At 47.6% G+C, this 25,883-nt stretch overlaps 1 protein-coding gene across 1 annotated transcript in view; it reads right to left on the bottom strand.

Moving 5' to 3' along the window:
- Window positions 1-25,883, bottom strand: part of IFT122 (intraflagellar transport 122) — a 70,478-nt gene continuing 44,595 nt past the window's right edge. Inside the window, exons 18-28 of the mRNA XM_029051074.2 lie at window positions 21,044-21,250; window positions 19,338-19,440; window positions 17,819-17,959; window positions 14,791-14,885; window positions 13,054-13,154; window positions 12,093-12,258; window positions 3,874-3,985; window positions 2,630-2,758; window positions 1,187-1,266; window positions 698-862; window positions 1-391 (exon numbers count right to left, since the gene is read on the bottom strand). Coding sequence (XP_028906907.1) covers window positions 305-391; window positions 698-862; window positions 1,187-1,266; window positions 2,630-2,758; window positions 3,874-3,985; window positions 12,093-12,258; window positions 13,054-13,154; window positions 14,791-14,885; window positions 17,819-17,959; window positions 19,338-19,440; window positions 21,044-21,250 — 1,386 coding nt within the window. The 3' untranslated portion in view covers window positions 1-304. The remainder of the gene's footprint in view (window positions 392-697; window positions 863-1,186; window positions 1,267-2,629; window positions 2,759-3,873; window positions 3,986-12,092; window positions 12,259-13,053; window positions 13,155-14,790; window positions 14,886-17,818; window positions 17,960-19,337; window positions 19,441-21,043; window positions 21,251-25,883) is intronic.

Here is a 25,883-nt window from a genome sequence, read left to right as displayed (position 1 = left end):
TTCTAGAGTAAGATTAGTTTTAATAGAAAATATACAGACTGTCTTTTACATTTAACTGCTACTTACAAAGCAGAAAATGTCATAAATAGGGATTTGGTAGATATACTAGCTCATAAAAATACAAATTTCATCAGGACATGAAGCAACGTTCCGACTTTTTCTCCTTTTCCTCATTAAAACGTCTCTTAAAAAAAAAAAGCCTGGCCCAAATGAAAGCAAGAAAGCCAATGAATATATGAGAAGTCTGTGTTGCGCCACCCCTCCAGAAAACCCTGAAGAGGAGTGTCTAGCAGTCGAGGTGTCACTAACTGGTGTCATCGATATGTCTCCGGCAGAATGGACAGCAGTTGTGCTGCAGGACCAGCAGCTCATAATCTTCTGAGTGATACATCTGTTGGGCAGAAGGGAGTCACAGCCATCAGATTCACCTTTCCCAAGACCTTTCCCACTGCCCGGGCTCCCCGCCCTTCTGGAAATGGAATTTCTCCACAGCCTAGTGAAAGCTGACCACTTTCACCTGTCACACCCGGGCCTGCAATCTGCAAAGTCGGACGCCACGGGAGAGCATCCCCAAGGCCAGCTCTTGAGCAGTCTGTGTGGACTAGAACACTGGAGGATGAGGACTTGGACAACCTCTCTGGAATGGTGCTGGTCCACGGCGGGGAGCAACGGGGGGCCGGGGGGACCCGGCTCTTACCTGAAAGCACGAAGGGCACATAGTGATGGAAGCATCCGGGAGCAGGGAGCGGAAGTACTGCCACGGCAACGGCTTGGGCCAACGCTTAATCAGAACATCTCGTCTGCTCATGGTGCGCAGGACCGCCCGGTTCACCACCACAGGGACAAACTCGGAGTTCCCTTGCTGTGGAAAACCCAGGATGGAGCAGGGGTGAGAGCGGTAGGTAGGATGGTTGGGTCACTTGCAGGCTTCATTTAAACCATTGGGAATTAAAACACCTGCTTGCGTCTCCCGATACGGCGGTCGTTGTTGACCGAGTGCCACGGGGAAGTGGCTGCCGTCTGGAAAACCCAAGGAGCTGGGTCTCTGCTGTCTAGTGGTGACATTCAGAGCAGATGAAACTGGTGACACAGTTAACGGCGTCTCCCCAGGCAAGGTGTGAATGCTGGGAGTCATGCTAAGAATAGAAGTAAGGGGTCTTTGAAGAACTCCCAGCGATGTCCTCACCTCAAAGCTCAGTTTGGCAGTAAATGGATCTTCTTGTTTGATGTTTCCCACCTTCTCACTCAGCTGCAGACTTTGGGAATCTGGATGGGTTTGTTAAAGCAGAAATCTCAGGCCTGACTGGGGAGAAAGCTCCATCCCTGCCGCTTCCAGACAAGTGAATTTCAGTGGCGCCCACAGAGCTCAGATCCAAGAAGGCCACAGGGTCTTTCCAGCATTCACCCTCCTACATCTCTGCCAAGAGGGAGGGAGAAGGCTGTTTCTCTGATGAAGCCTTCAAAGCCTTAGTGAAGGCACATCTCCAGGAAGCCTTCCCTGACTGAGCCCTCCTCTCCTCTTCTCCCACTCCCTTCTACACCGCTCATACTTGCTCCATTCATCCTCCCTCCCCCTTCCTCACAGTACATTTGTATACATCTGTATAGGTCTGTAATTTATTTTATTTATCTATTAATATTGACGTCTGTCTCCCCCTCTAGACTGTGAGCTCGTTGTGGGCAGAGAATGTGTCTGCTGTTATATTGTACTCTCCCAAGTGCTTAGTACAGTGCTTTGCACACAGTATATGATTAACCAACTGATGACAATGAGCAGGGCAAGTCATAAACGCCCGAGGTTACATGATGACAGGTGAAGGTGAGAGAAGAGAAGCCGCATGGCCTAGTGGAAAGAGCGTGGGTCTGAGTGTCCGAGGGACCTGGGTCCTACTCCCATCTGCACCATATGTGCTCTATGACTTTAGGCAAGTCACTTAACCTCTCTGTGCCTCTAGACTGTAAGCTCGTTGCAGGTGGGGAATGTGTATGTTCATTGTTATACTGTACTCTTTCAAGCGCTTATTACAGTGCCCTGCACACAGTAAGCACTCAATAAATACAATCGACTGACTCAACTCCCTCATCTGCAAAATGAGGGTGCAATACTTCTTCTCCCTCCTATTTAGATTGTGAGCCCCATGTGGGACCTCATTATCTTACATCTACCCCAGCACTTAGTACAGTGCTTGGCACATAGTAAGTACTTAACAAATACCACAATTATCACTGAGGACTCCAGTTTAGTGAACTCAGGAGACTAAATAATCACGGTATTTATTCATTATGGCATCTATTAAATGCTTATTCTGTGCCAAGCGCTGTGCTCGGGGTAGGGTAGACAAAGAATAGTCAGTCAGACATAATCCTGGTGCCCCATGGGGCTCAGAATCTAAGAGGTCAAGAAAACAGATGATGCTCAATAAATACTATTGATTGGTTGACAACTGTGGGCACAGCACTGAACTAAATGCTTGGGAGACAACATTAGAGTTAGAAGACGCAAGGATTGCTTGGGAGAGTACAATAGTTAATAGATACAAACCCTACCCCTCAAAGATCTTACAGTATAAGGGGGGAGGTGGACACTTCTTACAGGAAATCCCTGATGTGTACTCTAGAGAAAGGATACTGCTACTTTCTGTTTCTTTCCACTGGTACATTCTCTTGCCTGATCTGGGGATCTCCAGGTCTATTAGCGCCACGGCTTCTTCATCTGTGATCCCTTCCTCCAGGTAGAACTCCACCAGATGCAAAACCTCTGCAAAGCACATACGCCACAGTGAGGGACGAGACTGTAGACAACTACAAATGGCTCTGCATCCTAGATGATCCCAGAATGCGAGCAGATTCTGTCTGATGTCGCGTTACCTGGTTCCTAAAACCCCAGCTCCCTCTGAGGTGAGTCGCTCTCCTGTCAAGCCCCGCACCCCCTACTTCCCCACTCCTCCCTACTGTCAAAGGGGAAAGCCGAAAAATAACTCAAGATTTAAAAATCAAAAGTGCACCAAATGAAGTCAAACCAAAACTACCCAGGCCTTTCCGGGGCTGAGCTCCAGAACCCCAGCACTATCCAGGTGCATGAGTTTGCTGTCATGCCCTACCGTTGTCACCGTCATCGATGGTATTTTTTGAGCGCTTACCGTGTGTAGAGCACTGTACTAAGTGCTTGAGAGAATATAAAAGAGGAAATAGACGTAAGAGGAAATAGGAAACAAAGGAAGTAATGCCCCCTATTCACCCCCTCACCCCACCCTACCCCACCCGCCAGGAGAGGATCGGTTCGACAATGGGACAAGTGGTGGCATTTAGCATTCCAGCACAAATTGAACATGAGAAGCAGCATGGCCTAGTGAATAGAGCCCAGGTCCGGGAGTCAGAAGGACCTGAGTTCTAATCCCAGCTCCACCACCTGTCTGTGTGATCTTGGGCAAGTCACTTAACTTCTCTGTGCCTCAGTTACCTCATCTGTAAAACAGGGATTAGTACTATGAGCCCCACGTGGGACATAGCCTGTGTCCAGCTTGTATCTACCCCAGTACTTAGTACAGTAGCTGGCACATAGAAAGTGCTTAACAAATACCATAAAACAAAAACAAAAAACATCTCCCCCTGTGGTTGCAAGTCTGGAAAATCCCACATGGTTTCTCATCAGAGATAAGTCGGACACTAGGACTCTAGGATGGGTGGAGAACCTTGCAGCAGATTCTTTGTGCGGTTTTATTCTCCTGTGGCTACTGACGGCCTCCCACTCAGGGAGAGGGAAATGGCTAAGGCCCAGAAGCTGGAGAGGCTTTTACCGATTCTGACTGGGAAGTTTCTGCCTTGTTCAAAAGGACAAATCTCAGGGCTGCCAACATTTCATTCAGCACTCACCATATGAAGAAGCGGAGAAGACGAATGGCTGCCGGCAATTAATGCAGATATTCCCGAGGTTGTTGAGCAGGGGGTTGTTGGTGGAGCACCTATAACACAGGGGCACAAGCTCCTACAAAGACAGAGCCATCAGCAACATGCAGTCAGAGGCAAGCCCCACTGTATCAAAGGAGATTACAGCGTGGCTCAGTGGAAAGAGCACGGGCTTTGGAGTCAGAGGTCATGAGTTCGAATCCCAGCTCTGCCACTTGTCTGCTGTGTGACCTTGGGCAAGTCACTTCACTTCTCTGTGCCTCAGTTACCTCATCTGTAAAATGGGGATGAAGACTGTGAGCCCCACGTGGGACAACCTGATTCCCCTGTGTCTGCCCCAGCGCTTAGAACAGTGCTCTGCACATAGTAAGCGCTTAACAAATACCAACATTATTATTACGAAAGAGTAGAGCTTGTAGAATTTGGTTTAGTGCTCTACTAAGCACTTGGGGGAGTAGAATACAACAGAGTTGGTAGAGACATTCCCTGCCCACAGGGAGCTTAGTCTAGAGGATAAGACAGACAATTTAAATAAATTACCGTTATGTACAAAAATGCTGATGGACTGAGGGTGGGGTGAATATCAAGCACTTAAAGGGTACAGATACAAGTGCACAGGCAACACAGAAGGGAGAGGGAGTAGGGAAAACAAGGGCTCAGTTGGGCAAGGCTTCTTGGAGGAGTTGTGATATTAATAAGGCTTTGAAGGTGGAGAGATTGGTGGTCTGTCATACATGAAGAGGGAGGGAATTCCAGGCCAGAGGGACTATGTGGGAGAGGAGTCAGCAGCAAGATAGGTGAAATTGAGGTACAGTGAATAAGTGGGTATTAGAGGAGCAAATCGGGTGGGGTGGTTTGAGGTAGAAAATCAGCGAGGTAGGGTAGGAGGGGGCAAGCTGAGTGTTTTGAAGCCAATGGTAAGGAGTTTCTGTTCATTGCAGACATGGATGGGCACCCACTGGAGGTTCTTGAGGAGTGGGGAGACATGGACTGAACTTCTTTTAGAAAAATGATCCAGGCAGCAGAGTGAAGTATAGTCGAGGGGGTACAAGAGACGAGAAGGTCAGAGAGGAAGCTAATGCAGTCAGTCTATGGTGATGCGGGATATGACAGGTGCTTGATTCAGCAGAGTAGCTGTTTGGATGGTGAGGACAAGGCAGTTTTAGCGATGTTGTCCAGGTAGTAAATGGCCAGGATTTGGTGACAGACTGACTATGGGGGTTGAATGAGAGAGATGAGTCAAGGATGATGCCAAGGTTACAGGCATATCTCACATAGGAAGGATAGTGATGTTGTCTACAGTGATGGGAAAGACAGGGGGAGGACGGGGTTTGGGTGGGAAGATGAGGAGTTCAGTTTTGGACATGTTTAGTTTGAGGCGTCAGTGGCGCAACCAGGTAGAGATAACCTGAAGGTAAGAGGAAATGTGAGACTGCAAAGAAGGGGAGAGGTCCAGGCTGGAGAGGGAGATTTGGGAATCATCTGCGTAGAAATGGCCGTTGAAGCCGTGAAAGCAAATTAGTTCTCCAAGGGAATGGGTGCAGATTGAGAATAAAAGGGAATCCACAAATGAGCCTTAAGGCTCAGAAAAGGAGCCTGCGAAAGAGACTGAAAAGAAGGAGCCAGAGAGACAGGAGGAGAGCCAGGAGAGGAGAGTGTCTGTGAAGCCAAAGTTGGATGATGTTTCCAGGGGAAGGGGATGGTCCAGTGAAAAAGGATTAAAATGGAATAGATTTGGCAAGAAAAAGGTCATTGGTGACCTTTAAGTGGGCAGTTTCCGTGGAGCATTTACTGTACCCAAAGCACTGTACTAAGCAGTTGGGAGAGTACAAAATAACTGAGTTGGCACATACGTTCCCTTCCCACAGAGTTCACAGTCTAGAGGGGGAGACAAACATTTAAATAAATTACAGATCTGTACATAAGTGCTGTGGGTTGAGGGAGGGGTGAATAGTGGGTACGAATCCAAGTGCAAGGACAATAAAGAAGGGACAGGGAGAGGAAATGAGGGCCCCTTCCCCAGTTTTGGGGAGTGGACTGTGAGCCCCATAAGGGTCAGGGACCACATTTAATTCCCACCTGTGTATTTTCTCCCAGCACTTGGTACAATGCTCAGCACACAGTAAGCGCTTAATTAATTACTACTGGAAGCAGATGAAGTCCCTCTGGCGAGAGCAGCAGGGGAGACCGTGTCATCTGGAGAGAGCTAGGTTTCAGTGATGGTGAGGAAGAGCAATGACTAAGTCAGAAACAGGTCAAGGATGAAGGGAGGCTTTCCCATGGTGGAGTGGGGGTTCCACAGGCCACACTTGGCCGAGTCTGTTAGTGGGGAATGAGGGGTGGGGATGGCATAAGGGGTGGGGGAGGGGGTGGATGGGAGTGAGGTGATGGGGGCCAGTGTTGCGGGGAGGGGGATGAGGGGCGGCACTGGGAAAGAAGGACAGGGATGGGGCAGGGTAGAAGGGTTGGAGGGAGGTGGGTGCTGGGAAGCAAGGACGACGGGACTGGGCTGATTAAGGGGAGGGGGATTTGAGGGACACGGGGAGGTCAGAGAAGTCAACAGCAATAACTGCTTAATCTGGTCTTTCTGTTGATCAAATCACTGAATTTGAAGGCAGATCCCTGGGTCCTTAAGAGCAAAGAGACCAATGTTCCAGAGCAAACAGGTTTCTGAGTTGATGTGAAGTCAGGTGGTTGTTAACATGCAAAAAGACAGGCCTTTGTCACCAGGAATGACAAATGCTCTGCATTCCTCACTGTGCACTCAGGTCGGGCAGCAGGGAGAGGCAAGATGAAGGAATGGCTGCTTCTAGGCCACAGCAATTTGAGAGCAAATTCTTTGTGTTTCAGAGGGGGGGTTGGCAGTGGGGTTTTTTTTATGGCATTTGTTAAGCACTTATTAAGTGTCAAGCACTATTCTAAGCACTGGGGCAGATGCAGGTTAATGCGGTGGGACACTGACCCTGTCCCACATGGGGCTCACAGTCCAAGGAGGAGGAAGAACAGGTATTCGATCCCCATTTTACAGATGAGGCAACTGAGGCACTGAAAGGTTTAGTGACGCCCAAGGTCACACAGCAGGCAATTGGCAGAGTCGGGATTAGAGCCCAGGTCCTGTGATTCCCAGGCCCGTGCTCTTTGCATTAGGCGACGCTGCATCAGAACTCAATAGTTCCGATGTTAGAGTTTACAATTTTGTAAACAGATGATGAATCTCCTAGCTGAGTTATCGTTATTTGAAGCTTGGGTATGCTGGTGCTAAGTAATTTTGGGTGAGGGTTTATGTTCTTGTGTTAATGATAATAATATTTGTGTTAATTAAGGTGGGTCCTTACTATATTCATTCAATAGTATTTATTGAGCGCTTACTATGTGCACAGCACTGTACTGAGCGCTTGGAATGTACAATTTGGCAACAGATAGAGACAATCCCTGCCCAATGACGGGCTCACAGTCTAACTGGGGGAGACAGAGGGCAGAGCAAAACAGAACGAAACAAAAACAAGACAACATTATCACGATAAATAGAATCAAGGGGATGTGCACCTGGTTAAAAAATAAATAGGGTAATAAATAATATATACAAATAAGCACAGTGCTGAGGAGAGGGGAAGGGGGGAGGGGGAGGAGCAGAGGGTGGAGGGGGAGCAGAGGGAAAAGGCAGGGAGCTCAGTCTGGGAAGGCCTCTTGGAGGAGGTGAGCTCTCAGTAGGGCTTTGAAGAGGGGAAGAGAGTTAGTTTGGCAGATGTGAGGAGGGAGGGCATTCCAGGACAGCGGTAGGACGTGGTCCAGGGGTCGACGGCGGGATAGCCGTGAACAGGGGACCGTGAGGAGGTGAGTGGCAGAGGAGCAGAGTGTATGGGGTGGGCAGTAGAAAGAGAGAAGGGAGGTGAGGTAGGAGGGGGCAAGGTGACAGACAGCTTTGAAGCCAAGAGTGAGGAGTTTTTGTTTCGTGCGGAGGTTGATAGGCAACCACTGGAAGCTTTTAAGGAGGGGAGTGACATGCCCAGAGCGTTTCTGTAGGAAGATGATCCGGGCAGCAGAATGAAGAATAGACTGGAGCAGGGAGAGACAGGAGGAAGGGAGATCAGAGAGAAGGCTGACACAATAATCCAGTCGGGATATTATGAGAGCTTGTACCAGCACGATAGCCGTTTGGATGGAGAGGAAAGGGCGGATGGCAAGCATTGTACTAAGTGCTGGGATAAATACTAGATAAGCGTGGGGCCCACATTCGAAATAAAAGGGAGAACAAGCATTGAGTCCCCATTTTGCATATGAGGGAACCAAGGCACAGAAAAGTTAAGTGAGTTGTCCAAGGTCACGGGGCAGGTAATGGAGGAGCCAAAATCGGAACCCAGTTCCTTGGACTCCCAAGCACCATGCTCTTTCCTGCTCTGTCGGAGGTCCAAGAATAATACGATGATTCACCTAATATCAGAGAGAGATCGAATAGGAGCAGTTGTTGGAGTCCAAGGAGAAGTGGCATTGAAGGGGCCCAGGAAGGACTCTGAAAATGGCTCCCTCCGCTTGTCTGGGTCGGTCTTGGCCTTTTTTGGAGCAGGGCTCAGAAACACCAGGTCCAACTTAAGCTTCTAGCTTCCTCTTGGCTTTGCTTCTTTCGTTGCTGTTGTTCAGCAGCCTTCTCTTGAACATCTTCCTTATTTTTCTTTACTTCCTGCTTTTTCTTTTTTTTCTTCCATAATGATGAGAGTCCAACCTGATTAAACTGTATCTACCTCAGTGCTTGATGCATAATAAGCACTTAACAAATACCATAATCATCATTCCTGCTTTTTCTTTGTTCTTTTTCTTTTCTTCCATCAAACATTCCTCTTCCTGTGCTCCTTGTCCTTTCTCCTTTTGCTTTTTTCCCCGGGGGCGGCAGCTCATCAGGGCTCCGGGCCGGTGAGCAGCTCGGGGTCAGCGGGGACTGTCGCGATCTCTCCGGCCACACGAGCCCATCGCATCGGGGTCCAGGGCCGAGTCCTGGGGTCTGCGACAGGGCGCCTGGCTACACGACACCTGGTCCAGTCAGCGGGGATGGGAGTGGTCACCGATTCACTGATTTCTTCCCAACTCGCAGGCTCCACCAGGGTTGCAGAGCTTTCAGTCCAGGGCTCTGGGCGGGGAGAGACACTGAATCCCCTACAACCGCACAGAAACTGGATTGACTCCGCCACAACCACGTTTTCTTATTAAATCTGTCCGTCTCCCCCAGGTCTCAGACACTTCAAAATACAAGAGACCCGATCTGGGTTCATGAAGAGCCGGCAGTCTGACTCACTGCCCAGTGGACCTGAATCCCTGCATTAGCCAGGAACAAAAGAGCCGTGTGAAAGCATCCTGGAACAGGCAGGAGGCGGGGGCAAGCTGATGTCATGTTTATATTCCAGACATCTCTCAGTGCTGCAGGCTCCTGTGGATGGAGAAGCAGTGTGGCCTAATGGAAAGTGCACAGGACTAGGAGTCAGAGGACCTGGGTTCTAATCCTGGCTCTGCCGCGTGTCTGCTGCGTGACCTCGGGCAAGTCACTTCACTTCTCTGTGCTTCAGTTCCCTCATCTGAAAAATGGGGATTAAGACTGTGAGCCCCAAATGGGACCTGATTATCTTGTATCTACCCCAGCTCTTCCGCCAGTGCTCGGCATACAGTAATACCACAATTATTATGAAGAAGTGTCTACCTCTTCATTTTATTCGACTCTGTGACCCTGAACGATACTCCCAGGAGATCATTAGTCAAAGGGAAAGGGGAATTTAGGGAGATTTAGGAAAGTGAATTATCAGCGAGGTGGGGAGGAAAGATGTGAGTCTCTAATTCCTAGGGCACCAATCAATCAACCAATCAATCAATCATCAATAGAGCCACACCAACTGCCAAATGCTATAAGGCTGAGATTCCAATTATTTCCAGACGCCAAGCTGGTTCTGACCCAGCCGTGGGCGCGAAGGCCTGGACTGAGGAGGGTTCAGGGACGATCAGGAATTTATGTCAGTTCTAGGGTGGCCTGCGGAGACCAGGAAGGTCCCACTTATACTGAGCAGAGAATCAGAGTAGGCTCTAGGCAGGAAAGAGGGTATCAAGGTGAAGTTTGCCTGGGCATCTGCCTATAGCAACATGCTCAGTCTTGTGTTTTCACAAGCGTTTTGGCTAGAATGCCATTAGGGAATCAGGAAACTCCCAACAGCAGGCATCTGCTGGATACAGCATGACATGGTGTCGGCAGAAGCAGTTGTGGGCATGCATATGGTGTCAGAGGCACAGAGACAGCTCGTCTACATTTTCTTTATCAAAGGGATTTGCAAGAACGCAACCCCCTGGTCTTAGGAGACCTGGGAGTGCTCTGCTGTGAAGAGCTTCCATTCCCTCAGGGAGAAATATGAGGCAAGAGAAGGGAGAGGAAATTCATTCATTCAATAGTATTTACTGAGTGCTTACTATGTGCAGAGCACTGTACTAAGCGCTTTGGAATGTACAAATCGGCAACAGATAGAGACAGTCCCTGCCCTTTGACGGGCTGACAGTCTAATCGGGGGAGACAGGCAGACAAGAACAATGGCAATAAATAGAGTCAAGGGGAAGAACATCTCATGAAAACAATGGCAAATAAATAGAATCAGGGTGATGTACATCTCATTAAACAAAATAAATAGGGTGATAAAGATATATACAGTTGAGCGGAGTGCTGAGGGGGTGGGAGATGGGAGAGGGGGAGGAGGAGAGGGAAAGGGGGGAGAAGAGGGTTTAGTTGCGGAGAGGTGAAGGGGGAGGTAGAGGGAGCAGAGGAAAAAAGGGGGGAAGCTCAGTCTGGGAAGGCCTCTTGGAGGAGGTGAGCTTTAAGTAGGGATTTGAAGAGGGGAAGAGAATTAGATTGTCGGAGGTGAGGAGGGAGGGCATTCCAGAACCGTGGGAAGACACGGCCCAGGGGTCGACGGCGGGATCGGCGAGAACGGGGTGACGGTGAGGAGGTGGGTGGCAGAGGAGCGGAGCGTGCAGGGTGGGCAGTAGAAAGAGAGAAGGGAGGAGAGGTAGGAAGGGGCAAGGTGATGGAGAGCCTTGAAGCCTAGAGTGAGGAGTTTTTGTTTTGAATGGATGTTGATAGGCAACCACTGGAAGTTTTTAAGAAGGGGAGTGACGTGCCCAGAGCATTTCCGCAGGAAAATGAGCCGGGCAGCGGAGTGAAGAATAGACTGGAGCGGGGTGAGAGAAGAGGAAGGGAGATCAGAGAGAAGGTTGACACAGTAGTCTAGCCGGGATATCATCTTGAAATGAGGAAAGGCAGTGAAGAAGCCTCAGATCAGACACTGTAAGCTCCTCATTGAGACTGTGAGCCTCACGTGGGACAGGGACTGTGACCAACCCGATTTGCTCGTATCCACCCCAGCGCTTAGAACAGTGCCTGGTACATAGAAAAGCGCTTACCAAATACCACTATTATTATTATATTATCGTGGGCAGGGATCGTGTCTACCAACTCCATTGTATTGCACTCTCCCAAATGCTTAGTACAGTATTCTGCACATAGCAAGTTCTCGAAAAATATTGATTGATTGACAGGGAATTTGGGGAAAGTTGGCAAGTGGAGAAAGAGCTGAGGTCAGGCTGGAAACGTGGAGAGATTCAAGAATCAATCAACGGTATTTACTGACTGCTTACTGTGTGCAGAGCACTAAGAGCTTGGTAAGAGTACAATACAATAGAGTTGATAGACAAGATACCTGCCCTCAAGGAGCTTACCAACTAGTGGGGTAGACAGATATCAGAGTGGTAAAAGGCAGAGAATCTGAGGTCAGGGGGACTGGGTTGACACTTAAAAGAAAAATTTAGGGAGCAGGTACAAAGAGCCTGACGCCAGGAAGGTTGGGTAGAGGACAGAGGAGATTATTTGGGCAGAGGAAAGGAACCTGAGGCTGAGGGGAGATCAAAAAGATGGAATGACGGAATGGCCAGGATGAGGTGAAGCTGAGGTCAGAGAAGGACCCAACAAGTCCCCTGGGAGAGTTCAGAAACAAAGACAATTTTTTAATTGAATTTGGAGAGCGACAGGAAGTCATCAAAAGACATCCTTGGAGAGGATAGCAAGAACGATTACGATGGCTGATTTGGTCAGAGCCGCTGATGGGCAAGGGGGACGGACCCTGGCTCTCCGGTTTGGACTGAAATGGCAATAATCAACACCTTACCTCGCTGTCATGGAAGGGCTTGGAGCGGATTGTCAGGCTGCCTAGCTCAATGGACTTCTGGAACCTCATTGGGATCTGCAGACCCTGCAACTTTTCATAAGCATGACGAGCCAATTTAAACGCTCCCAAGGCTCTGCTCTGCTTGGCCAGGGTGAAGAGTGTATTGCTGTAATCAAATTAAGGGCTACAGAGGTATAGGGCAGTAAGGAAGCACAGTCACTTTCCGGGTGAGCCTGCATTACAGTTCAATTGTTCCCAGTGCCAGGAAGGTGTGTGTTGAGACTGGAGAAACCCATTTGTCCATTTGCAAGATGCAAATCTATTTCCTGGATTTTAAGCACACAATTTTTTTTTTCCCAGAGATAAGGATAATGCGGTTTCCATTAGTATTTTAACCTCATTTGGATGCTGACTGTCTTTTAGGCTCTTTGAGCTTTTTCTTGTTTCCAAAATTCAGACAAAACATTTTCTACTACACTCAGGCCTACTCTTCTACCCAACCCCCCACACTCTGAGACTGCCCAGGAGAGCCTGAGGGAGGAATGCACAACAAACATGACATCTCTTCAGCACCAGCCAACATGGTGCCAGAGACTAATCCACTCCATTTACAGGCCCTAGAGAATCCACAGATTCCACAAAAGTTTGGGGACAAGGGAGCCTGGAAGTCTGATCTCACTACCTGCTGCAGTGGGTTAACAGGTAGAGTACTGCACTAAACACTTGGGAGAGTACAGTCCATGGAGTTAAATCCCTCTAGGGCCTGGACATCCTACAGAAAGAAAAACAAGGCATCCCTATTCTTCCCAGATAACTCCCACTGTAAAAGAAGGACAAGACTACTGCCGCTATGAACCAGGTTGCTGGAAAGACACACTGTTTTGCTTGTAAAGTGCTCTGAAAGGAAATGCTAAGTACGGTTAGGCTTACGGAGACACTCTAAGATACGTGGCAAGGATACACTTTAGAGATCCCTAAGGGAATCTCCGAGGTCAGGCTGTGGAGCAGGAATCTGGAGATATTGAAAAGTGTCTCAGGGAGATGAAAACTGAAAGGTTCATCCTGCAGTAAAACCAAAGACAAAAAGGAGAATTTAATTTCTAGAAATTTCGGGCTGGCTCAAGACTATTTAGCTTTGCACTTAGCATTTTTGTCCAATCGTTTAACCCCAAGGAGCCCAAAGAAACTGAGAAGTTGGCCAACTCTGCCCTGAGAATACTTCCTTTTATTCATTCATTCAATTGTATTTAGTGAGTGCTTACTGTGTGCAAAGCACTGTACTAAGCGCTTGGGAGAGTACACTACAACAACAGACACATTCCCTGCCCACAACTTCCTTTGATGGGCAAAGGCAGGAAACCAAACCAGATTTGGTTTCTGGTGGCATCTGGTGGGTGGGAGCCAAACTAATAATAAATAATAATAATTCTGGTATTTAAGCGCTTACTACATGCCAGGCACTGTACTAAGCACTCGGGTGGATACAAGCAAATTGGGTTGGACACAGTCCCTGTCCCACACGGGGCTCACAGTCTCAAGCCCCATTTTACAGATGAGGTAACTGAGGTACAGAGAAGTGAAGTGACTTGCCCAAAGTCACACAGCTGACGAGTGGCAGAGCCGGGATTAGAACCCATGACATTCTGACTCCCAGGCCCCTGCTATATCCACTAAACCAGGGCCTTGGAGAGTAGCCCTTATCCTGAGAAAGGAGTCACAGAGCCTGGAGAACCGGGTAGTTCGGTAGGGCCTGGCCCTGCACTGTCCTGACTGAAACTGATGATCCACAAGATCTCGCCAGGTTGTTCCTCTAGGTGCAGGCTGCTCTCTGATGAGAAATATTAGGCATCACACCTAGAGTTACTCATGTGGCAACGCCTGCATCTTAAGCAACCGCCAAATGAGTAGGAACAGCACTGATGGAGAGTAAATTCCCATTTCCTCTTAGCTTTAACTAGCCAAAATAGGCCAGTACCCGAACCCACCCTCAACTTCATCCACCCAATCGGCTCTTCGTATTCATCCAGCTTCACATAGAGACAATACACACACACAACAAATTATTCAACGGATGCCAGTGGGAGGAGATTTGTTGTAGGAGCCAGCTATGTGACCTAGGGCAAGTCACTTAACTTCTCTGTGCCTCAGTTCCCTCACCTGCAAAAGAGGCTAAATACCAGCTCTCCCGGTTTACCTGGTCCTGGTGCTCACCTGGACCAAAAATCCATTCCCGCCCCTACTGGTCCTCTTCATCTCCCCACGAAGGAAAAAGTCTTTAAGCTTCTCCCCACTCCTGATAGCTAAGGAGGCTTCTTAGGGGAGATGGTGAAAACTCCCTATGTTCTGAAGAGAGCAGGCAAAGCTTAGGGGATTGGAGGGAGAAGGTGGAAGTTGTATGGGGGTAGGCAGATGGGTTTGTTTTTTCCCCATAGCTGTTGGGAAGGGATAGGTCTGGGATTCAAAACCACTGGGCCAGAGAGAGGAGGGACTGCTAAGGGGTATAGCGAGACCTTAAACCTCCAGGAAGGGTGTGCCCTTTGGCCCACACCCACTCAATCCCATACCAGGAGAAATCAAGTTCGGTTGAAAGAAAAACCAGCATGACTCCACAGTTCCTCGTGTCTAAACTGGTTTCTTGTTTCTAAAATCTCTGTTCATTTAAAACTGAGCAAAACCCCCAGAGCACCCCTGGCCTTACCGTGTATCTCTGAATGGAGTGGTACACGTGATAAATATCTGCCAAGTGCTGAAAGTGGTGAAACTTGCGGAGCATCTCCTCCTTCTGTGATTCATCTGCTCCAGGAGAGAAGGAAAAGGAATTGTAAAGCAAGGCCTTGCGACCGACAGCGATCCCCAACAAACAACCCCTCTAGGACCAGGTTGGTCAGTCAGTCAACTGTATTTATTGAGAGCTTCCTGTGTGCAGAGCACTGTACTAGGCACTTGAGAGAGTACAAAAGAACAATAACCAGACACTATAGGTCTTAGATGGTATTAGTGCTTTATAAGAAATGAGTCTATAACTCTGGAAGAGGAGCTGGGGGAACTTTCCATTGTTTGGAAAGTTACGACTTTGAAGGAGAACATACTCAGGAGCCAGTGACCCCAGAGGGTGAAACATCCTTCATTTGAGGATTTCCAGCTGGCAGGCCAGGACTTCCCTTCAGGAAACATTACTGAGCAAAGTAGAACAACTTGTCATCATCATCTTTTTGCCCTTTTTCTCTTTTTTTGATGGTATCTGTTACTTGGGAGAGGCCCCCAGCTACTACGATGGGGAGCATTTCCAGTGGTTGGGCTGCCAGGCCAGCAACGCTTGTCATCAGTCAGCCATGTTCTACAACATCTCTTCATTGCTCTTTCCTCCTCCTGCCCCTTCCTCAACTCTCCCATCTTTCCCAGCAGTATGTCAAGAGGAGAGCTCCTGCCTGCTCTCAAAATCCACCACCCCCATCTGCTCCTCCAACCCCATCCCTTCAGACCTTATCCATTCTTCAAACCGCCATCTTCAACCGTTCACTCCCCAATGGCTTCTTCCCTACTGCTTTAAAACATTCGCAAGACTCCCCTGACCTTAAATAAAAAACCCTCTCTCGATCTCCCTCACAGCTCTCTCCAACTGTCATCCCATCTCCTTCCTACCACTCCTCTCCAAAATCCTTAAGCGACTTCCTCGCCTCCAATTCTCTCCTTGGCCCCTCCGATCTGGCTTCCACTCACTTCTCTCCACAGAAACTGCTCTCTCAAAGGTCACAGATGATCTCCTTCTTGCCAAATCAAATGGCCTCTACTCCATCCTAATTTTCCTTGACCTCCCAAATGCCTTCGACACTGTCGACCACCTCTTCCCCTGGAAACATAAACCAATCTTGGCTTCACTGACACTGTCCTCTCCTGGTTCTCCTCCTATCTCTCTAGCTGCTCATTCTCAGCCTCTTTTGCAGGCTCCTCTTCTGCCTCCAATCCCCTAGCTGTGGGAGTCCCTCAAGGCTCAGTTCTAGGTCCTCTTCTAGTCTCCATCTGCTCCCACTGCCTTGGAGAACTCATTCACTCCCATGACTTCAACTAACCATCTCTATGCAGATGAGTCCCAAATCTACATCTCCATTCCTGAACTCACTCCTTCTCTGCAGTCTTATATTTTCTCCTGTCTTCAGGACATCTCTACTTGGATGTCCTGCCAACACTTCACACTTAACATGTCCAAAACAGGACTCCTCCTATTCCCACCCGAACCCTGTCTTCCCCGAGTTTCCCATCACTGTACACAGCAACAGCATCCTTCCTGTCTCACAAGCCTGTAATCTTGGTGTCATCTTCAACTCGTCTCTCATTCAATCTGTCACTAAATCCTATCAATTCTACCTTCATGGCATCGCTAAAATCTGCTCTTTCCTCTCCCAACTCCTATGCTGATCCAAGCACTTATCCTATCTCACCTTGATTACTGTATCAGCCTCCTTGCTGACCTTCCTGCCTCCAGTCTTTCCCTGCTTCGGTTCATACTTCACTTTGCTTGCTGCCCAGATCATTTTTCTAAAAAACGGTTCAGTCCACGTTTCCCCACTCAAGAACCTCCAGTGGTTGCCCATCCACCTCTGCATCAAACAGTAACTCCTTACCACAGGCTTTAGCACACTTAACACCTTGCCCCTTCCTATCCCACTTCCCTGATTTCCCTCGTACAACCCGGCCTGCACACTCTGCTCCTCTAAATACTAACCCATTCACTATACCTCAATCCCATCTATCTCGCTGCCTACCCCTCACCCACATCCTGCCTCTAGTGGGGAACTCCCTCCCTCCTCGTTTCTGACAGATGATCCTCTCCCCATCTTCAAAGCCTTATTAAAAGCACATCTCCTCCAAGGGATCTTCCCCAAGTAAGTCTTCATTTCCTCTTCTCCCATTCCCTTCTGTTCACCCTTGCATCCTTTATTTACCCCTCCCTCAGCCTCACAGCACTTATGTAAATATCCGTTATGTATTTATTTCTATTAATGTCTGTCTCCCCCTCTGGACTGTAAGCTCCTGGTGGGCAGGGAATGTGTCTGCTAACTCTGTTATATTATACTCTCCCAAGCGCTTAATCGCCTGCACACAGTGCTCAATAAATAAATATGACTGATTGATTGATCTGCCTTTCTTCTCTTTCTACACTTCCCCCCTAAACCCAAGGTAGCAACGGGAGAGACAGGAACAAACTTGCTTTGTTCTTAGTCTATCTGAAAGGAATTCCACCCTCAATCCCAAACATCCAGCAGCACCCAGGTGCATTATAGGAAACCCTCTCCCGAAACACCAAGATTAGCCAGTGCTTTGGAGAGAAAAGAAAAATCAACCAATGAGCTTCCTAGGGTCACGAGAGCCAAAGAAAAACAATCTTGTGAGTACACTATTGTATTTGATCAGCTCTGAATCACTTGACTGGGATTCATTCCTTCCAGTTACAAGTTCCTCCTGGAAAGGGAAATGCTTTGAATTAGTATGCCAGAGCGGGGTTCTTAATTGTAGCCTCAGAATGACATTTATAGATTTCTTAATTCTTACAGGAAAGCTGAAAAAAGATGACATACTAGATTATGGTACAAATGGGGTTATAGATAGTACAAGCAATAAATGAGCCTTGGGTTTTAATTAAAATGTTACAGCTCGTTAGATGTTTATCTTGATGCCGCCCTGAGTGGAGGTGGGTAAAACACGATGGCTTGCTGAAGTTTACTTACCTTGAGCTATATCAAGGCACTGCATGGACAGCATCCAGTAATAGTATGATGCATCGTTAAACCTGTTTTCTACTACAGCATTGTGGGTTAGCTGTTCCAATACTTTTATCGCTTCTCCTTGACTGCCAGCTTTATGGAATGCTAGGAGAAGCAAGACACATGAGATTTCATCAATTAACTGAAAGTCAACTCAACGATAATAGCAATAATCGTGGTAATAGTTAAGTGCTTACTATGTGCCAGGCACTGGGGTAGATGCAAGATAATTAGGTCAGATAGCCTCTGTCCCACATGGGGCTCACATTCTAAGCAGGAGGGATATGGATACAGATGAGGTAACTGAGACACAGAGAAGTGACTTGCCCAACATCACGCAGCAGGCAAGTGGCAGAACGGGACTAGAACCCAGGTCCTCTGACTCCCAGGACTGTGCTCTTTCCACTAGGCCACACTGCTTCCCAGACGAAAAATGGAAAGGATTCAGAACGGATGTTTTGGATTGGAAAGTGGAATCAGAATGCATCTACAGCTATTTTGTGTTTTTGTGCTGATGCAGGGTCCCAATTAGCTATAGCCCACTTCCCCGCCACAACCTCCACCCTCACAAAAAAAGCCAATTTCTTCCTTTTCTCAAATGGCCAAGACCAACAGCAGATAAGTCCAAGGACCTAACCCCTGCACAAGCAAGGCAAATAAAGCCCTGGATGGCAGGGGAATTCTTTTTTATGAGAATATTCACTCAATCTACTATATATATATATATATACACACATAAACATCAAAAGGGCAAAGGATGCCCATCCAGGTGATTGCTAATAAGATTTCTCTGCCCACTTCCAGAACAGAGTCTTGGTGTTCTGTTTTGTCTGATCATCTGTTCAAGGGTGTTGATTCTGAACTACCTACTTACTGTCCTGTCTGTTTTAAATGGAGGTGCTTGGAAAGTTACTGCCTCCAGAGATCTGTTTCTGCTTTGGCATCCAAACCTTTGGGAGAACATACAAGGCCAACTCTGGGACTCCAGCTGGCTTCAACTGTGGATGCAGCTGTAACAAAATCCTGTGGAATCTTGCTACCTTGGCTACTCTTCTGCCCCCTGCTTCCTAAACTGCCCTGGCATTCTGGGACAAGGAAACAGAGAGAACACTTAGTGATTCTCTGATGCCTTTTAGCTGAGGAGTTCCAACACTCACCTTTCAGTCCTTTAATCCTCACCAAGAGGTAATAGCTAGGAACTGTTACCAGACATAAGTGCATATGAGATGTTATTGAATAGAAGCACACCTTATAAGCACACCTTATAAGCACAAAGAGAAAAATATTCAACAACTCTAGGCTTTCCCACTCTCCCTAAAATCAAGTAGCAGCAGATCACTAGCTCCAGGTATGGTAGGGAGAGAGGAGGAGGCCCAAGTCAGAACAGCCATCCCTTTTGTACCGGTGGCCTCTTCCTGGACAATTACTTATTAAGGGAACCAAACTACCAAAGACAATCAGCAGGACAGACTCACCAACGTACCTTTTTGCGCTTCTTCGAACTGATCGTTCTCTGCCAACCACTGAGCATAGGGCACATAGATCTCTTTCTTAAATTCAGGATGCTTTTCCCCCAGAGAAAAGGCCTGTGAGCAGGAGGAAACACACTCTGAACCAACCATTCCGCCCTGCCAAATGGAAACCCAGTGGTGGGCCGAATTCATTATGGAACTGTCATACTTCTCCAGCATGACAACTCCAAACAGGGAGGAGATATCCCACTCCCTCATTCCAGAAAGGCAAAAACAACACAGGCTCTTTGAAAACAAAAGGCAATTAACAGCAATATGCAGAAGGCTGGATTCAATAACAACACAGGCTGTTTGTGGACCACAGTAGCTGCACTAAATCAGAAACATTATATTTTGAGGGCTTGCGTGGGCCTTGGTGGTGCTGGAAACAGATTTGCTTTTAATTGAATCTGACACCTAAGGAAGCAGAAGTGACATTACTATCATCGCTGTTTATCTTGTCAAATGTGGATTCAGTTTCTGCATGGGATGCATTAGTCCCGAAGCAACTGTCATGCCCCCGTTCTTTCTGAATTCTTTCCTTTTTATCAAGACCTGGGGGGATCTGAGCCATGAAGGACCTTTCCCTGGGAGAGAAAAAGACCAGACAGTCAAATACAAGATCCAATGGGAAACTGTACATAACAACTGGAAGAGGCTGTTTTTTGGTTTCTTGCCTGATGTGAAGCATAGCCAGGAGTTTCACTGGTCATAATTTATGCTGCCTGAAAAGGCTCCTTAGAAATTTCACTTGGAAAGCTATTAATCCCACTGACTTTGCCCTCATGTTTTCTCATCCGCGATCCCTTCACCTCACCACATGGTGTCACACAGAAGGGCAGATAAGAGCCAGGCTTCACTTACCCAATCAATGCCTAGGTTGACCTATTCCTCAAACAAACCTGATTAAAAAAATGGAGATTGAAGCAACTGCCACAATTTATGGAACCCAAAGAGCAGACTTCCAAAGTGTCTGGGAAGAGGGGAGGACAACAGTGAGCCTGTACGGGTATGTGACAGTGAATGGCATCTTCTGGGCCTAACTACAGTAGCCTCCACACCCGATGCTGCTAATTCCTCTGAAGTCACTGAGCTCAGGTCGGGCCGGGAAGGGGGATGACAGTCTGCGAGGGTAAGCACTTCTGGCTGACGAGTGTATGGGAAACCACTTGGTGGGCTTTTCTACTGCAATATCACATGAACCCCAGGTATGGCAAGATGACAGAGAAGCTTCTGAAGTGGCTTAGGTGTAGCTGCTGTAAAGAAGGAAAGCACCTCGAGAGGGAACCCCGTGGGCTACGCTATGTCTCCTTGGTGCCGAGAGGTTCACGGAGGTGCCTGTCCATAATGGAATACTAATAATAATGATGGCGTTTGTTAAGCACTTATTATGTGCCAGGCACTGTATTGAGCGCTGCGGTGGATACAAGCAAATTGGGCTGGACAAGTCCCTGTCCCACATGGGGCTCTCAGTCTTAATCCCCATTTTACAGATGAGGTAACTGAGGCCTAAAGAATGAAGTGACTTGCCCAAGGTCACCCAGCAGACAAGTGGCAGAGCCAGGATTAGTACCCAGGTCCTCTGACTCCCAAGCCCGTGCTCTATCCACTAGGCCATGCTGCTCCTCTAAGGCCGAGATAGCCAAGACCGAGATAGACAGAGTGAAGTCTTCCTCACCTCTTCCCAGCGCTGAGTTTCTACATGGAGCTCTATCAGATGCTTCAGGTCCCCCATCTTCATGTAGATTTCAGCAGCGTAGCCGGGGTTGTCCAACACCTTAAAGTAGTAAGCGCACATCAACAGTGGCTCCCGCTCCGCTTTATCCAGTTTCCGAGCCATGTCTGTTAACCTGTCCTCGGAAAGAGAGAAGACCGAAATCACGGCCTGGCAACGGACGAGAGCACAAGCCGAGAATCTGAATCCTGGCTCTGCCGCAACTTCCTGCGTCCCAAAGACAGGGTGACTCCTCGCCTGCTCTATGCTTCACTTTAACATCCTTAAAGGGGCTGCCAAAAAACAAAATCACCTTAACCTCTTGCTCGGAAGCCGGGTCTGAGCTGGTACAACCATTCAAGCCAAACACTCTCGGGAGCATAAAGTTTGTCATTAGGGCAGGAACTTCGTGGCCTAGTGGAAAAGGTGTGGAAATGGGAGGCAGGAGACCCAGATTCTACCTGTCACTGGCCTCCTTTGGGTCCTTGAGGAGGTCATTTAACCTCTCTGGGCCTCAGTTTCCTCCTCTGTAAAATGGGGTTTAAATGCCTGTCTGTTCTCCCTTCTTCTTAGACTGTGAGCTCCATGAAGCATGGGGATTCTGTCAGATCTGATTATCTGTACCTGCCCCAGCACCTCGTAGGTGCTTAATAAATATCATTATTGCTATTGGAATCTGGAAATCACAATCAGAAGGTGAGTGTGACAGACCAGGTTGGTGCACTGTAATCAAGAAAGGAGGGCTCTCTTCAAACAGAAGCCTTGAGAGGATTATGAGACCAAGAGGCAAAATAGAAAGCAGCGCCATTGATGCGAATGGCAACGGCAAAGCATAACAAGAGACCACTTGGGGATATGAATGACACCAGCAGAATGGTCAGGCCAACTGTATTGGTTTTTTCAGCCATACTTGCATCCATAGGTGAACTTTACCATCAGTGGCATTATCTTTGAACGCGAGGGACAATCGAATGTGAAAATGAGTGTGCAAGGGCGACATAGAAGGGAGGGCCGTCCAATAGGCTATATCAACCACCTGCTGCCCCTTCCTCTTTGTCATCTCTCTTTTAGACCCCCTCAATCTGAATTTCACCCTCTTTGCTCACCTAGGTTTTGCATGACCTCCTGCTGGAGTAATCTAATGGTCTCTTCTCAGCCCCAACCTCCTTGACCCATCTGCCACTTCCGACGTGACAGTATCCTCTCAGAACCTCTCTCGTGACACAGACGGTATTCTCTACTCATCCTACCTCACAACCACTGATTCTCGGTTTCCTTTGTTGGGTGTTTTCCCTCTCCTCATCGTTGAATCCGGGGTATCTTGCGATGCACTTAGGCTTATAAAGACCCCCTTAGCATTTATACATATACACCTAGTACATTCTTGCAAAGCCCACGTTAAGTAAAACTTACACTCCAGTACTTCCCCATTACAATGCTGCATATGCACAAGCTGTTTTTTCTGATACCTTGGCATATCATATCCAAAAAGGCCCACAGAGTCGGATAAGCATTCCCAATTCCCTAACGATGTTCTAGCCAAAATGTGTAGTGAAAACACATGTTAGGGCAGAACGGAGTGTATATCAATTTACATGCCCCATTTATTTATTCATTCATTTTATTTTTCTGTTGCCTTCCTACGACAAATTCTATCCATATTTTTCCTCTTGCTCCCACTGTATGTATACAATTTATCTCTCCCTCATTCCCTATTAGGTTGGAAGCTCCTTGAGAGTAGGGAGTATCTTTAACTGGATGGTCCCAAGCACCTAGAACAGTGTTTTCTGCATACAGTACAGCACGCTGAATGAATGCTCAGTTCTTGCTCTTCTATTCTTCTCAATTTACACTCACTTTTTCAGAGAACTAAATCACACTCCCTTTTTTATGCTGATGATTCCCATATTGACTTTTCCAGCTCTGACCTCTCATGTGTTCTATTATCTTGCTTTCGGGATGTATGAAGCCACATGGCCCAGTGGAAAGAGCTCCCAGCTCCATCACTTGCCTGGGTGACCTCGGGCAAGTCACTTAACTTCTCTGAGCCTCGGTTTACTCTCCTATAAAATAGGGATTAACTACCTGTTCTCGCTCCCTCTTAGATTTGCACACCTCATGTTGCCTGGCCTGATTTTTTTTAATGGTATTTTTCAAGCGCTTACTTTGTAGCAAACACTGCACTAAGCGGTGGGACAAATAAAAGATAATCAGGTTGGACATGGTCCCTGTCCCACATGGGGCTCACAGTCTTAAATAAGCACTTAACAAATACCACAGTTATTTATTAGTATTTCCATCTGGATGACCCATGGGCACCTTACCCTCAATATGGCCAAAACAAAGCTCCTTACAGTCCCAACTAGCCCATCTCCTCTTCCTAACTTTCCCAACAGTACTGATAACACCACCATCCTCCCTCTCCCACAAGCTTGAAACCTTGGTGCTATTTTTGACTCCTCTCTCGTTTTCCTCCCACATGCAATCTGTCATTGTTGCACAGGTTCTTCCTCTGTATTATTTTCCAGAGCTGCCAACTCCTCTCCACCATCCTAGGAAACGCTCTCATCTCCTTGATCGATTATTTTACAGCCTTCTTTTTGTCTCGCTGCCTCTAGCTTCTCCTCTCTCCGGTCTTACATTCAGCTACACTTATCATTTTAAAACACTAATTAAACCCTATGCTGGCTCCACGTGTCTCTCCAATCAAGCAAAAACTTCTCGCAATTGGGCATCAAGGGACTCCACCAACACACTGCACCTAAAATCTCTGCTCTCTTCACCTCCTACTTCTCTACCTGTGCTTTTCGCACCACCAATCGATTGTTCAATGGTATTTATTGAGCGCTTACTATGTGCACTATGAGCACTGGACTAAACGCTTGGGAGAGTATGATTCAACAGAGCTGATAGATATGTTTCCTGCCCACAACGAGCTCCCAAGTTCACCTTCTAATTGTACCTCACCCTCGATTCTTGCCACCTCCATCTCCTTGCTCACACTGTTTGGAACTCCTAACTTCCCCAAACCAGACAGGCCATAGCCCCCTCTCCACAGTCCAAACTCTCCGGAAAGTCCATCCCCAGTAAGCCTTCCGCGATTAACTCCCAGACACACCCCAAGACATATAAACCCTCCAGCTGTCTCTAGCACTTCCAGACTTCTATTTGTATATAAGTTTTTGGTTTGTCTTCCCCCTTAAGAGGGTAAGCTCCTTGTGGGAATGTGTCACTTGTTTGTTTCATACCTCTCAATCACTTCATTCATTCAATCGTAATTATTAAGCGCATACTTTGTACAGAGCACTGTACTGAGCGCTTAGGAAAGTACGATACAACAATAAACCATGACATTCCCTGCCCACAACCAACTCACTGTCTAGAGCTCACTTACTATAGTGCACTGCACCCAGTGGGCACTCCAGAAATATTAGTTCACCTGCCGGTAACAGCACATCACTCCTCTTCTCACAAAACTCCAATGCTTGTATAAAACCTGAGTTTCAAGGCTCTCCACTCTTCTAATAATAACAATAACTGTGGTGTTTGTTAAGCGCTATGTGCCAGACACCGTACTAAGCGCTAGGGTGGATACAAGCAAATTGGGTCGGACACAGTACCCATGTGAGGCTCACGGTTTCACTCCCCATCATACAGAGGAGGAAACTGAGGCCCAGCGAAGTGATGTGACTTGCCCAAGGCACACAGCAGACAAGGGGTGGAGCCAGGATTAGAATCCATCAGGCCCGTGCTCCCTCCATTAGGCCATGCTGCTTATCTATCTGTGCTCTGATCTGGCTGGCACCCCAGAGTGTGCTCTTCATGCACCTCAAGCCAAGCTAACTGCCCTTCACTCTTGGCCCACCCTCATCTGGTCCACCACCTTTTCCCCTGCCTGGAGCGCTCTCCAACCTTGATTCTGCCAAACCACATCCCCCCTTTGAAGTCCTACTTTTAGAAGCCACCTCCTTCAGGAGGCATTCCCTAATTGAGTCCCCCTTCTTCTCCAGTTATAGGCTAAAAGCAGCGTGGCTAGTGGAAAGAGCATGGGCCTGGGAACCAGAGGACCTGGGTTCTAATCCCGGCTCCACTACTTGTCTGCTTTGTGACCATGCGCAAGCCAATTCTCGGTGCCTCAGTTTCCTTAACTGTAAAACGGGGATTCAATACCTGTCTGTTCTCCCTCCCCCTTATCCTGTGAACCCCATGTGGGGCCAGGATTGAGTCCAACCTGATGATCGTGTATCTATCCCAGTGCTACATACAGTGCTTGGCACATAGTAAGCGTTTTTATACCATCATCATCATAAGCCATCCCTTTAGCCACCTCAACACTTTTGTACTTACCTGTTTTTTTATTATGCATTGATGTCTGATGTATATTTCTTCTCTCATTCTCACTTATATGTTCATCAATTTATGTCTCCTGTCTGTGCAATTAAATTCTTGCTTTAGCATATTTACCAAACACAGTATAGTGCTCTGCCCACAGGAGGTTCAATAATTACTGATACGATAGCTGCTTCTTCCAGAAACGGGCCAAGAAAGTAACTACTGGACAAAATTCTTGGCCCAAACCAAGTAATACTAATAATTAATAATTCTGGTATTTGTTAAGCACTTACTGTGTGCCAGGCTGTGTACTAAGCACTGGTGGATACAAGCAAATAGCGTTGGACACAGTCCCTGTCCCACGGGGGGGCTCCCAGTCTCAATCTCTATTTTACAGATGAGGAAACTGAGGCCCAGAGAAGTGAAGTGACTTGCCCAAGGTCACACAGCAGACAAGTGGCAGAGCCAGGAT

The sequence above is a fragment of the Ornithorhynchus anatinus genome, chromosome X1, assembly GCF_004115215.2.
Source record: "Ornithorhynchus anatinus isolate Pmale09 chromosome X1, mOrnAna1.pri.v4, whole genome shotgun sequence".
Taxonomy (NCBI): domain Eukaryota; kingdom Metazoa; phylum Chordata; class Mammalia; order Monotremata; family Ornithorhynchidae; genus Ornithorhynchus; species Ornithorhynchus anatinus.
Note: the sequence above shows the minus strand (reverse complement) of the source record. Positions and strands in the feature narration are given on the sequence as shown.